We start from the raw sequence: 11,369 nt of genomic DNA, 5'->3' as shown, positions 1-11,369 counted from the left end.
ACGTCCTATTTATCGCTTACCATTAATTTTATCAAAGAAGGGAGTTTAGTTAATCGATTATTGGCAATAAAATCAATGAAGGGTGAATCTTGTACCGGTAAGTAAAAACACAGCAACAAATTTGCTTTAACAAAGAATATCCATAGGCATAAGAATAAAACGAAAAATTTCCAAAATTTTGAACGAATTTCAATGTGACCTGGAACTAGACGAACCTATCATAGTTACAGATCGAGGTTCTAACATGATATCGGCATTTCGTGGACTACCACATATATTTTGCATCAACCATTTGTTGCATAATATAATTGAAAAAACAATAAAGGAAGTTCCAGAACTAGAAGAATTGGTTAAACGATGCAGTAAGCTCGTAAAATACTTTAAAAAATCTGGAATGAATTCAAGCTTGGACATTTCCCTTAAAAGTTTTTGCCCAACACGCTGGAACACCGTATATTACCTGATTAAGTCGATAGAAACAAACTGGATTCAAATTCTAAATATTTTAAATGACAAAAACCAAATGGAAAAGGTAGCGGAAATAAGTTTGAGCAACTTAAGGGAACTTATAAAATTACTGTCTCATTTTGAAATGGCATCCAAAAAATTAGAAGCTACGAAGGAACCAACATTGCATTTGGTTATTCTACATATCAATCATTTACGAAAAATTTGCAGTTTAGACACAGATGATCCGGAAATTATTCAAAATACCAAATTTAAGTTACTTAATCTTATTCAAGATGTAGTTCTCCAAAATTTAACAAAGTTTCATAGAATGGCTTTATTTCTAAACCCGCAAACCAACAAATTGTCCCAGTTTTCCGAAGAGGAAAAAGAGGAAACAATTGGCGACATAAAAACCATTATGAATTTGTATGCTTCTGATTCTTTGGAAAACCATATCCCTTCACCCGACCATGAGATCGATGCCATATTTTCGGACTATTTCTCAACCAACGAGGACCGCAATATTTTGGAAAAAATTAATAATGAAATATACTTATACGGAAATGTACGCGTTGGATTCAACTCCACATTTGACATCCTTCAATGGTGGGCCACTTCAAAGGATCAGTTCCCACTGCTTTTTAAAACAAGCTGCAAAATCTTTGCGGCTTCTGCAAGCAGTGCAGCGTCGGAAAGAGCGTTTTCCATTGCAAAAAATTTAATTTCGGACAAACGTTGCAAAATTGGTACTAATGAAGACATGGTTAATCAAATTATGTTCTTAAACTACAATATTGACACAATAAACATAAATGTAGACACCGACACAGACAATAAAGATGAATGGAAAATAAATTAATCAATTAACCAATTTCAAGCACCATGGCCAATACTAATTTTTAAATTGTCATATCTTTATCAATTATAATCGAAAAATGGAACACCGAATTTATCAGCTTATATGTGAAAACATGGTTGTCCCATATGGTCTATTGTTTCTGATAAAAGTGTGGCTTAGAGGTAAAGAAAGTTAAAGAATTCAGGATTGTAGAATAAAAATCAATTTATAACTTTTTGAATCCAAATTATCAAAAAAAAATTTTAATATCATTCAGTGTACACTTGGAATACTGTACAGCAATAATACTGTACTCACAAAAAGGTGTACAGTAAAATTGTGAGTGAGTACACCATTCACACAAATATAAAAATCATAGCATTCTACAACATTCACAAAAAAGGTGTACAACAAAACATGTACACCTTTTTGGGGAAAATGATTCAAAAGGCCTTATGAATGTATTCATGCAGGAGTCTAGTACATATGTCAGTAAAAAACAGTTTTTTCTCCAAAAATTGTAGGAATTAATCGGGTAATAAACTTGAATAATAAACAAACACTTTTTGATAACATTATCTTATTCCCATGTCGCTAAATAAGATTGTCTCGAATGAATTCTCAGTTATTGGAAAAAACTACATAATTCTTATAATCGCAAAAATCTCCATAAAAAAATGGGTGTACAGGGAATTGGGCGATTTTTGTGGCGTGTGCAGAATTTCAGCAGGTTGCTATTAGGCCGCAAAAACAATTTTTATATTCAACAAATGTTATACATTTATTTTTTAGCTTCTATTCCCATGCGAGTCCCAATGATCGATATTGTTTTTGCCGTTTTAGGAGATTGTTTTCAAAGCTAGGCTTTATAAGCAGAACATTTTGTTTTTTGGTAGTCAGTAGAGTTTTCCTCCGCATGTTGAAAGTTTCTTTTTAAAAATGTCTCTGTATATTAAATATTTCGTTTCAATTTTAATATTTTCCATTGTTAGGAATTCAGTAGCTGATATTCCCAACTGCGACTATTTCGATACCGTTGACATTTCGGATTTAACAAGAGTCAACGATACTTATCTATATAAAGGCAACAAAATTAGCGCTAATCGAACGGGGGAGTACAATTACAGGGAGTTAAGAGGTGGATCCATAGTGCCTGTGAAAAATCACTTAAGAGCCTGTGTCTGTGAAGTGAAGCCGTGTGTCCGAATGTGCTGCCTTAAAAAGAATATGTTACCAAACGGAAAATGTATCGATGGATTTAATCAGGAAACTAGTTTATCAATTTCAAATATTACTTTAAATGACCTATTTGGCTTGAATTTAACTGTTGAACAGGTAAGAACGGCTCCACTGTTAAATTTGACCGAGGTGGTCGTGATTAGAGATCAATTCCAAACGTGCAAAGATATCGTCGTTGTGAAAGAAGATGAGTACCGAATTCTAAAGGTTGGTCATTTGATCTGAAATCAATATTTACGCTTCTAATTCAAGCTCTTTAGGACGGACACCTTGTTATATGCAACACTGAGGAATATTTGTACAACGGAGAATTCTGCTTCCACCCGCCGTATAATTCGGACTTTCCCAATTCAATATTGGTTGTTAAACGCATTTGTTATACATATTTGATGCCAGGGGACCTCGAGAGTAATAAAATACATTAATATATGACATCCGCTGTTACCTTAATTACTCTGTTTCTGTACTTCCAGTCCAAATGATATCCGTAATATGCTACATCCTCACATTGTTTGTGTATTTGTACGTTCAGAAGCTTCGAAATTTGCTCGGCAAGTGTCTTATTTCTACCTTATTCAGCATGATCATAGTGCACCTTCACAACATGCTGGAAAAATTTAATTTACTTAACCACATTTGCCTATTAGCAGGTTAGTTGTTTATATTTAATTTTGTTTTGATCTCAATTATAGGGCAAACTACTAATATTCGTGAACATTTGTCAGGTTACAGCATATACTTCCTCACGATAGCCCACCATCTCTGGTTATCTGTTACTAGCTTTCATTTGTGGAAACTATTGACGAATAGAAGTGAACATTCCTCGTTTGGTACCTACAGTGCCTTTGTTTGGGGCATGGCTGCAATTCCAACGGGAGTTATTTATGCAATGAATCAAATTTGGGAGGAGGATATCCATAAATGGAGCTGGTTGCCCTTAGTTGGCTATTCTGAATGCAAGCTGGAAGGTTTGAATTAATTAATCATTTATAGGAGCTTTTAGCATACATTTATTTTCGTCTACAGCTAGGACGACCCCTTCATGGATATGGATTTACTTAGATGGACCAGTACTGATTCTCAACATTTTAAAAGTGGTCATGTTTATTCTGACGGTCATTCACATTTGGAAAGTTAAGGGCGAAATGAGAAAGTTCAAACGAGATGAAGAGAGGAATATACAATGCTTCAATTTTGATACTGAGACGTAAGAATTCTTTTTCAGAATTTGGAACCCAATCTAATATACATTTTCATTTTCTTTTTAGTTATCTAATGTTTTTGCGACTCTCTGTTATCATGGGCGCGGTTTGGTTCTTCGGTGTTTTTTATTTTTTGCAAGGCTACAGTTCTTTTTGGGAGATCTGTGTTTTGGCAGGATATGCAGAACGCGGTATAGGAATTATCATTTTTATGGTGCTTATACTAAAGCGCAGCACCCTAAAACTGCTTATGGAGCGGTAAGTCCTCTGTGATCATGATGATGATCGAATATAAAGTTCCTTGTTTTAACAGAATTCGTGGTAGACGGTAGGAGCAGGCTACATGGACGAACCAACTGGATTGTTTTTTAAATTTACCATTTTTGTTTTTACATTTATATCATAAAACAAATGAAATTAAAATATATGTATAATTATAAATTACTATTAAACAAACTCTTTTTTTTTCTCGAAAAACCGTTACTTTTTCCATTTCCCGTGTGACCGCACTGCACAGAAATGATAACGCCTCTTCGGTTTTTGGTATTTTCGCATTTCTCGCTGTCCTCGGTTTCAGTTCGGTTTAGTTCTCTTTCTCTGGATAAAAATCAAATTCAATCGACGATCGCCAAACGATCCCCCACTTGGTCGCCACACAAACAACGTCGAGCCAAAGACCGACGGCTAAATCATTTTCCCCCCCTTCCGGAGAGCCCAGAAAACCCCGGATCCAAAGTGCGTAGCTGTCCCCCCTGAAAAGCGAAGGAAGAAGAAGAACAACAACAAAAGGCGGAGAGGTGAAACAAAGGAGACCGAAAGTAGCAAAAAAAAAAAACACAATTAAATTGGCAATTTGTGTCGATATATCACGTGATTGTGTGGTTAGTATAGTCCCTAAGATCTGGGCATATATATAGTAGCGATTTGCAACTTATCCTGCTTGGTTTTCTAGGTTTTACATAACATCACAGGCGGTCGTTTCGCAGGAGGAGCGGTGAAGGATTTGCCTAGTGGAAATTCAGAAGCTGTTGGAGCAAATAGAGCAACCAAGGAGCAAGGAATCCCCAGCCTAACCCATCATGAACAACCTGGCCGACACTGTGGTCGTGGATCCCGGATTCGGAGGCGGCGACAAGCAGCAGCTGGCCGGTCCGGCGCCCCAGGATGCCAGCGTGGTGGTTCCGCCGCCGGCTACCAAGCAATCGTCGGCGCTGAAGAAGACCAGCCGGTACAGGAGCCGCTCGCTAAGTGCCTCCTCCACGGACTCCTTCAGCTCCGCCAGCTACACGGGCAGCAGCGAGGATGGCGACGATGTGCCGCCGCGGGAGAAGGTGCAAAAGAACAGCAAGGGCAGCTCCGATTTCTGTGTGAGGAATATAGCAGCCCAGCATGCTTTTGGAAGGAGGGAAATCGAGATTGCGGAACAGGAAATGCCGGGAATTATTGCCCTGAAGAAACGGGCCGCCGAGGATAAGCCGCTGAAGGATGCCAAGATCGTGGGATGCACACACATCAACGCCCAGACGGCGGTGCTCATCGAGACGCTGGTGGAACTCGGAGCCAGTGTGCGCTGGGCCGCCTGCAACATCTACTCCACGCAGGTGAGACCTAAAGCGCCACATCATTCGTTTAGTAATTTATTTATCACCATTTGTTTGTAAATGCCATGGGTTTTTAACTAGATTTTGCATTTTTTTTTGTATAACAAAACAGGTATATTTATATTTTTTATACAATTTTATACTTATTCAAGATTTTTTAGAACAAAACAAATATTTGTAATCTTTATTTTAAATTTATATCTTTATTATTAACTAGATTTTGCATTTTTCTTGTGTAAAACTAGCTGCTAATATTTGTAATGTTTATTTTTAAATTATGTCTTCATTATGCCCTGTCATGTGCTCAAATTAGCATTTCCAAAGTGTAGATAATATTATTTAAAACCCCATTTTTATGGAGTGCTAATCGAATTTCCCTGCATTTATATCGCAACTAATTTTCCAACATTTTTATTCCAGTTTGGTCAGGTATATTCATCATTTTTATACATTTTAAAATTTATTCAAGATTTTTTAGAACAGAACTAGCTGCAAATTGAGCTGCAAATATTTGTAATCTTTATTTTTAATTTGTATCTTTATTATTCCCTGTCATGTGCTCAAATTAGCATTTCCAAAGTGTAGATAATATTGTTTAAAACCCCTTTTTTATGGCGTGCTAATCGAATTTCCCTGCATTTATATCGCAACTAATTTTCCAACATTTATTTAAATTCACATTTATATTCGAGTTTGGTCACTTGATCTGCTGCTTGGCGACAATTGTTGTCACGCCAGGCGAGGCAAACAAATGATCAATCAAGCCATGTTAATCAATTAAGCGCCCGCGGCTCAAGTGTTTGGCAATCGCTGAGTAATTGATGTGCCCTGAATTGGGTCGCCACATCGTTGCGGAGTGGAAGTTATGGACGCAGTTTCAGTTTTCATCATTCGGCTGCGGTTTCTCGATCCTGCGGCGTAGCTGATGCAATTATCACGAGTCTGCTGGCTCTAAACATTTTATGGGATCTCTAATGAAGCGATCCGAGTGCGGGGGCACTCCCCCTGCTCATTTATGCACCCATCCATTCGTCAGTCCGTCGAAACTTTTATCGCACCCGTCAGCCTGTCACGCTGATTCACCTGCATCACCTGGGGCTTATCAGCCGAGTTCCGAGTGCCCTGCTTAGCGAGGGTGGAGCCCGATTTCCTATCAGTCCGATATAAGTCAGATATTACCAATGTTTACACCGCATTAGGGTGGCTCGATTTATCAGCCAAATAGATAAGGGGTTTTTTTAACTTTTAGACAATAATTGTAATAGCCTTCAATTAATTTTGAAATGCATTTATTTTTTAAAAATAATAGTGATATTTAAATTGATTCATATTTAGACCGCCTTAAATGGTTCGATGTATCATAAAAAAAGTCAGTTTTAATTCTTTAAATGATTGGAAATATCTATAAATCTACAGTAAAATTTTTGATAGCCTTTGACACATAAAATGAATAGGATAATATTTGTTAAGTTATCAACATTTTTTTAATCTAAAGCTCAACAATATTTTAGAAATGATGAAGGCATTTTTCTGTGCTAATTAGTTTCTTAAACGTTGACGGAGACAAAGATTTATTTTCGTGAAGAGGCTAGCAAGTCATTTAAGTTTTTGTTTAATGATTTTTAATGGAATAACAATGAGTTAGGTATTTAGTAAAACCAAAAGTTAATTAACTTTAGCAGTATAGTAGAAAAAGGTTAAGAAAAGGGGAATGTATGTTATAATAATATTTTGAGGTGATTTTTAAACTAATGCTATTCTGAGACAAAAATACATAAATTAATCATAGAATTATTTATCTCATTTAATTCACATAAAATTCCCTTTTTTCCCTAAATAAAAATCCACTAAAATTCGATTATTTTCAGAACGAAGTGGCCGCCGCCTTGGCCGAATCTGGAATCCCAATCTTCGCTTGGCGCGGCGAGACAGAGGAGGATTTCTGGTGGTGCATCGATCGCTGCGTGAACGCGGAGAACTGGCAGCCGAACATGATACTGGACGACGGCGGCGATGCCACGCACCTGATGCTGAAGAAGTACCCGACCATGTTCAAGCTGGTCAAGGGAATCGTGGAGGAGAGCGTCACCGGGGTGCACAGGCTCTATCAGCTGTCCAAGGCGGGCAAGCTGACGGTGCCGGCGATGAATGTGAACGATTCGGTGACCAAGACCAAGTTCGATAACCTGTACAGCTGCAAGGAGTCCATTCTGGACAGCCTCAAGCGCTCCACGGACGTGATGTTCGGCGGCAAGCAGGTGGTGGTCTGCGGCTATGGCGATGTAGGCAAGGGCTGTGCTCAGGCGCTCAAGGGACAGGTGAGCCACGCTCTCTCTTTTAACCATTTAACCGAAGTTAGTTTGACTTAACTTTTCTTTAACTTTTCTCAGGGCTGCATTGTCTACATCACCGAAATCGATCCCATTTGCGCCCTGCAGGCCAGCATGGATGGCTTCCGCGTGGTCAAGCTGAACGAGGTGATCCGCAACGTGGACATTGTGGTGACGGCGACGGGCAACAAGAATGTGGTCGTGCGCGAGCACATGGACAAGATGAAGAGCGGCTGCATTGTGTGCAATATGGGTCACTCGAACACGGAGATCGATGTGAACGGGCTGCGCACTCCCGATTTGACCTGGGAGAAGGTGCGCTCGCAGGTGGATCACATCATCTGGCCGGAGGGCAAGTACATCATCCTGCTGGCCGAGGGAAGGCTGGTCAACCTGAGCTGCTCCAGCATTCCCTCGTTCGCCGTCTCCATCACCTCGGCCACCCAGGCGCTGGCCCTGATTGAGCTTTTCAATGCACCGCCCGGACGCTACAAGTCGGACGTCTACTTGCTGCCCAAGAAGATGGACGAGTATGTGGCCAGCCTGCACCTGCCCACCTTCGATGCCCATTTGACGGAGCTGAGCGACGAGCAGGCCAAGTACATGGGGCTGAACAAGGCCGGTCCTTTCAAGCCCAACTACTATCGCTACTAGGAATGAAGGGACAAAGAGTGCGCGACAGATGCGCGGACAATAACACCAGCAATTAGGAGAAACAACAACGCCAACGAAAGTATTGTCTTTGCGAAGAAGTAAAACTATTTAAAACAATTGTTGACACACACAAAAACACACACGCAACACACACAAAACGATATGGAAAAGGAGAACACAAAGTTACTATTACCATTGTATTGCTTAGTTTAGCTCGAGCGGAATTCTTGGTTGCTTTTCGTTAGCATTTAACGTCTTCGATATAGTATTTAGCACACTCGCTTTAGCCGCAGGAGTATTCTCTCTGTTTACTAATCCCCCAATGACTCTCTAAAAACCTAAACTAATCTTGCCCCTTAAGAATTTAACCCCTTGAAATGTTTTTATAGCCGGTTACTTGAATTTATTTTAGATATTTCGATTGCTTATTAATTAGACTGGGTTATAGTTGAAAAGATGTGATTTTTAAGCTCGTAAAATAGTTGGAATTGATAATATCTATTAAGGGAATTGATAAGAATCTATAAAACTGTATGTTCAAGTGGAAAATCACTGCTAAAATTCACATTTTACAATATTTTCATATTTCTGTACCATTTTAATCTGATTAATCCCTTTCTTGAACTATAAACACCTAAATAATAAGCAATCGATTTAGCGCTCGTATTGTTTACGTACTTAATTTGTTAATCGTTTATGCCCCCCGCTTTTGATTATGGCACTTTTGTACTTTCGTTTCGTCCCGATGAGCGAGTGTTGATTGAAATGCAGTGCAAAGTAATTCCATTTATTCAATTATATACACGCTGGCATATATATCAGATCGAGAATTATATATATATACACTGCATATACACCTAATATGTATATTAGAGAAAAGTGAACAAAATGTTTGTAAGAAATTTGTGAGAAACGCAAAACAATAAAAAAGAGAATTCTTTATTGAGCAATTGATTTTTACCTCCCTCTTTTAGCCCACAAAAAGTCACCTTTCAGATGCATCACTCGTCTATTTCTCTTTTATTACTCGATACTTTGCCTTAAACTTGTTATGTTTTTTCTTTGATACTTTATAAAATGTAAACTACACGAGTTTGTTATAAAAAAATCATACACTTTATGTATTACGTTCGTTTTGTATTTTTTTATATAATTTTTCACGTTCATCTTCGTTGGCTTCCTGGTATTATAATGAACTCTTTTTCTTTTCTTAAAATGCCGTAAAGTGCATATATCAAACCCGTCCTAATTAGGTTAATGCTAAACACATGCGTCAACTAAATCTTAATCAAAAGGTGTGTGTGTGTAGAAGTTGTGTGTGGGAACAAACAAATCCAAGCGGAGCCGAAAGTTACAATTAGTTTAGGATAAAGGTTTAGAGGCTGCGTACATCTATATATATTTGCATCTGGAGAGGATCGGTCGGATTTAGTCGAGAAAGTGCGGCTTGAGGTGCTTCAGCATGCCGAAGGTGCGGAAACGTCGGATTTTCATCACCTTCATCAGCTCGTCGTCGCAGATGGCGAACTGCTTGTTCTTGGGATCGTATAGATCCCGCTCCTTGATGATGGCCCACACCTTCTTGACCACCTCGTGCCGAGGAAGCGATGATTCACCCATGAGGGCACTCAGTTCGGGTGAGAGATTGTAGGCCCGCGTGAAACCGGTGGATTTGCGACCGGATGCGGTGGTTCCGCCGGCAGCCTTGCCTGCCTTCTTCTTGGCCGCCGGCTTCTTGACCACCTCGTAGTCCGAATCCGAGCCAGCATCGCTTTCGGTGCCCGAATCGTCGGCATTCAAAGTCTTGCGCTTCTTCTTGGGCGCCTTGTGCTTGGTGGGCTGTGGCCGCTTCTTGGGACCCGGCTTGCCGGGCTTCTTCTTCTGCTGGGCCTCCTCCTCGCTGCTGCTGGGGTCCTCCTCCTCGCTGGGCTCGCTCTCCTCGTCGGGCTCCGCGTCCGGATCCTTGCCCTCGTCATCGTCCTCGTCCTCCTCGTCCTGCTGCTCGTTGATCACCTCCATGACGATCTTGTCGAACTCCTTCTTGCGGCTCAGCAGCGAGCAGTTGAGCTTTCCCTCCACCTGTTCGCGCACCCTCTTCGCGGAAATGGTGGCCAAGTCGGCATCCTTCAGCACCGACTGGATTTCGCGGCGCAGGTCCTCGCTGGAGATGTCCGACATCTTGTTCGTATTGTTCCTCGTTTTCCTGCGAAGATATAACCTAGGAAAGCGCAATTGGCGGTTTCTCTGTTAACCTTGGGTTTATCTGGATATTCTTTACCACTTTTCACTTACCAGGAGCTCGGGTTTCTCTGGTCTTTTCACGTTTTTCGGGTTTTACTCAGTGGCTAAAAAGATTTTCGTTTTTTCTTTACACCAAGTCGGCGTCTCTATAGGGTTGCACTTATCGGTATCGGCGAAAGGCAACCCTGCCAGTGGGCAGTGCAGAGCAATCTGGCTAGAAGACAGGTGTAGCTACTTTTTAGCTAAATTTATTTAATTTTTTGGGAAATTAGAAAAGTTATATAACTATAATCTGGATATTCCCTAAAATGTTGAATTGCCTAGTTGTTGTTTCACGGAACTTAAACATGTAAAATTTGACTTCTTTATTGTTGGTTACTGTCTAAAAATTGTAAGTAAGGTAAGAAGAACTACTAGAACAATGCAGTTAATATTTTGTTATATTTAAAATTAACCTTTAATGTTTAAAGTCGTTGTGGAAATTTTTAAGTATGTTCCATATTAAGAATGGAAGCAGGTATTTTTGGTATATAATATATTTTTTTACCATTGCTCAGTATTATTTTAGTTAAATTTAAAGCAAGATTAAAATTTAAATTAATTACACCCAGAGTTAATTATGCGGGGTGGCAGCGCCAAGCAATTTGCAGGCACTTCAAATTCTGGTCACCCCAGAAGTGTGATATCGCCTATCGATAGTGTAGACAAATAATCGATTCCCGTTCCGTCGCGTATTTGTTAAAAAAAAACTAAATAATATTTAACAACCGTCAAAAGTTCGCCCCGCGCCTTCAAACGCTCCTCCGATGTGCAA

General features: G+C 39.6%; 2 protein-coding genes across 3 annotated transcripts; one reads left to right on the top strand and one right to left on the bottom strand.

Annotated features, from left to right (window-relative positions):
* The first annotated feature begins 4,291 nt into the window (after nt 1-4,291).
* On the top strand, nt 4,292-9,260 carry AhcyL1 (Adenosylhomocysteinase like 1). Its single transcript, XM_017156206.3, has 4 exons — nt 4,292-4,610; nt 4,682-5,330; nt 7,199-7,648; nt 7,721-9,260. The coding sequence occupies exons 2-4, from the start codon at nt 4,809-4,811 to the stop codon at nt 8,312-8,314; spliced, it is 1,566 nt and encodes a 521-aa protein (XP_017011695.1). The 5' UTR covers nt 4,292-4,610; nt 4,682-4,808; the 3' UTR covers nt 8,315-9,260.
* Nucleotides 9,261-9,304: 44 nt separating this feature from the next.
* On the bottom strand, nt 9,305-10,763 carry Non2 (upstream activation factor subunit spp27 homolog Non2). 2 transcript variants are annotated; one of them, XM_017156207.3, is made up of 2 exons: nt 10,607-10,763; nt 9,305-10,532 (listed from the first exon to the last, which is right to left on the bottom strand). In XM_017156207.3, the coding sequence occupies exon 2, from the start codon at nt 10,490-10,492 to the stop codon at nt 9,743-9,745; it is 750 nt and encodes a 249-aa protein (XP_017011696.2). In that variant the 5' UTR covers nt 10,493-10,532; nt 10,607-10,763; the 3' UTR covers nt 9,305-9,742. The 2 variants fall into 2 exon arrangements, with proteins under 2 accessions (XP_017011696.2, XP_070070850.1); XM_070214749.1 differs by having other exon boundaries at nt 9,305-10,558; nt 10,607-10,723.
* Between the last annotated feature and the right edge of the window lie 606 nt (nt 10,764-11,369).

This window comes from Drosophila takahashii, chromosome 3L (genome assembly GCF_030179915.1).
Source record: "Drosophila takahashii strain IR98-3 E-12201 chromosome 3L, DtakHiC1v2, whole genome shotgun sequence".
In the NCBI taxonomy this organism is placed as follows: domain Eukaryota; kingdom Metazoa; phylum Arthropoda; class Insecta; order Diptera; family Drosophilidae; genus Drosophila; species Drosophila takahashii.
This window is presented reverse-complemented; position numbering and strand designations above follow the sequence as displayed.

Coding starts and splice junctions, on each gene's coding strand:
- Non2 (XM_017156207.3), bottom strand. CDS start 10,492: ATGTCGGACATCTCCAGCGAGGACCTGCGCCGCGAAATCCAGTCGGTG.
- AhcyL1 (XM_017156206.3), top strand. CDS start 4,809: ATGAACAACCTGGCCGACACTGTGGTCGTGGATCCCGGATTCGGAGGC. Junction 5,331..7,198: donor GCAACATCTACTCCACGCAG/GTGAGACCTAAA, acceptor GATTATTTTCAG/AACGAAGTGGCCGCCGCCTT. Junction 7,649..7,720: donor CTCAGGCGCTCAAGGGACAG/GTGAGCCACGCT, acceptor AACTTTTCTCAG/GGCTGCATTGTCTACATCAC.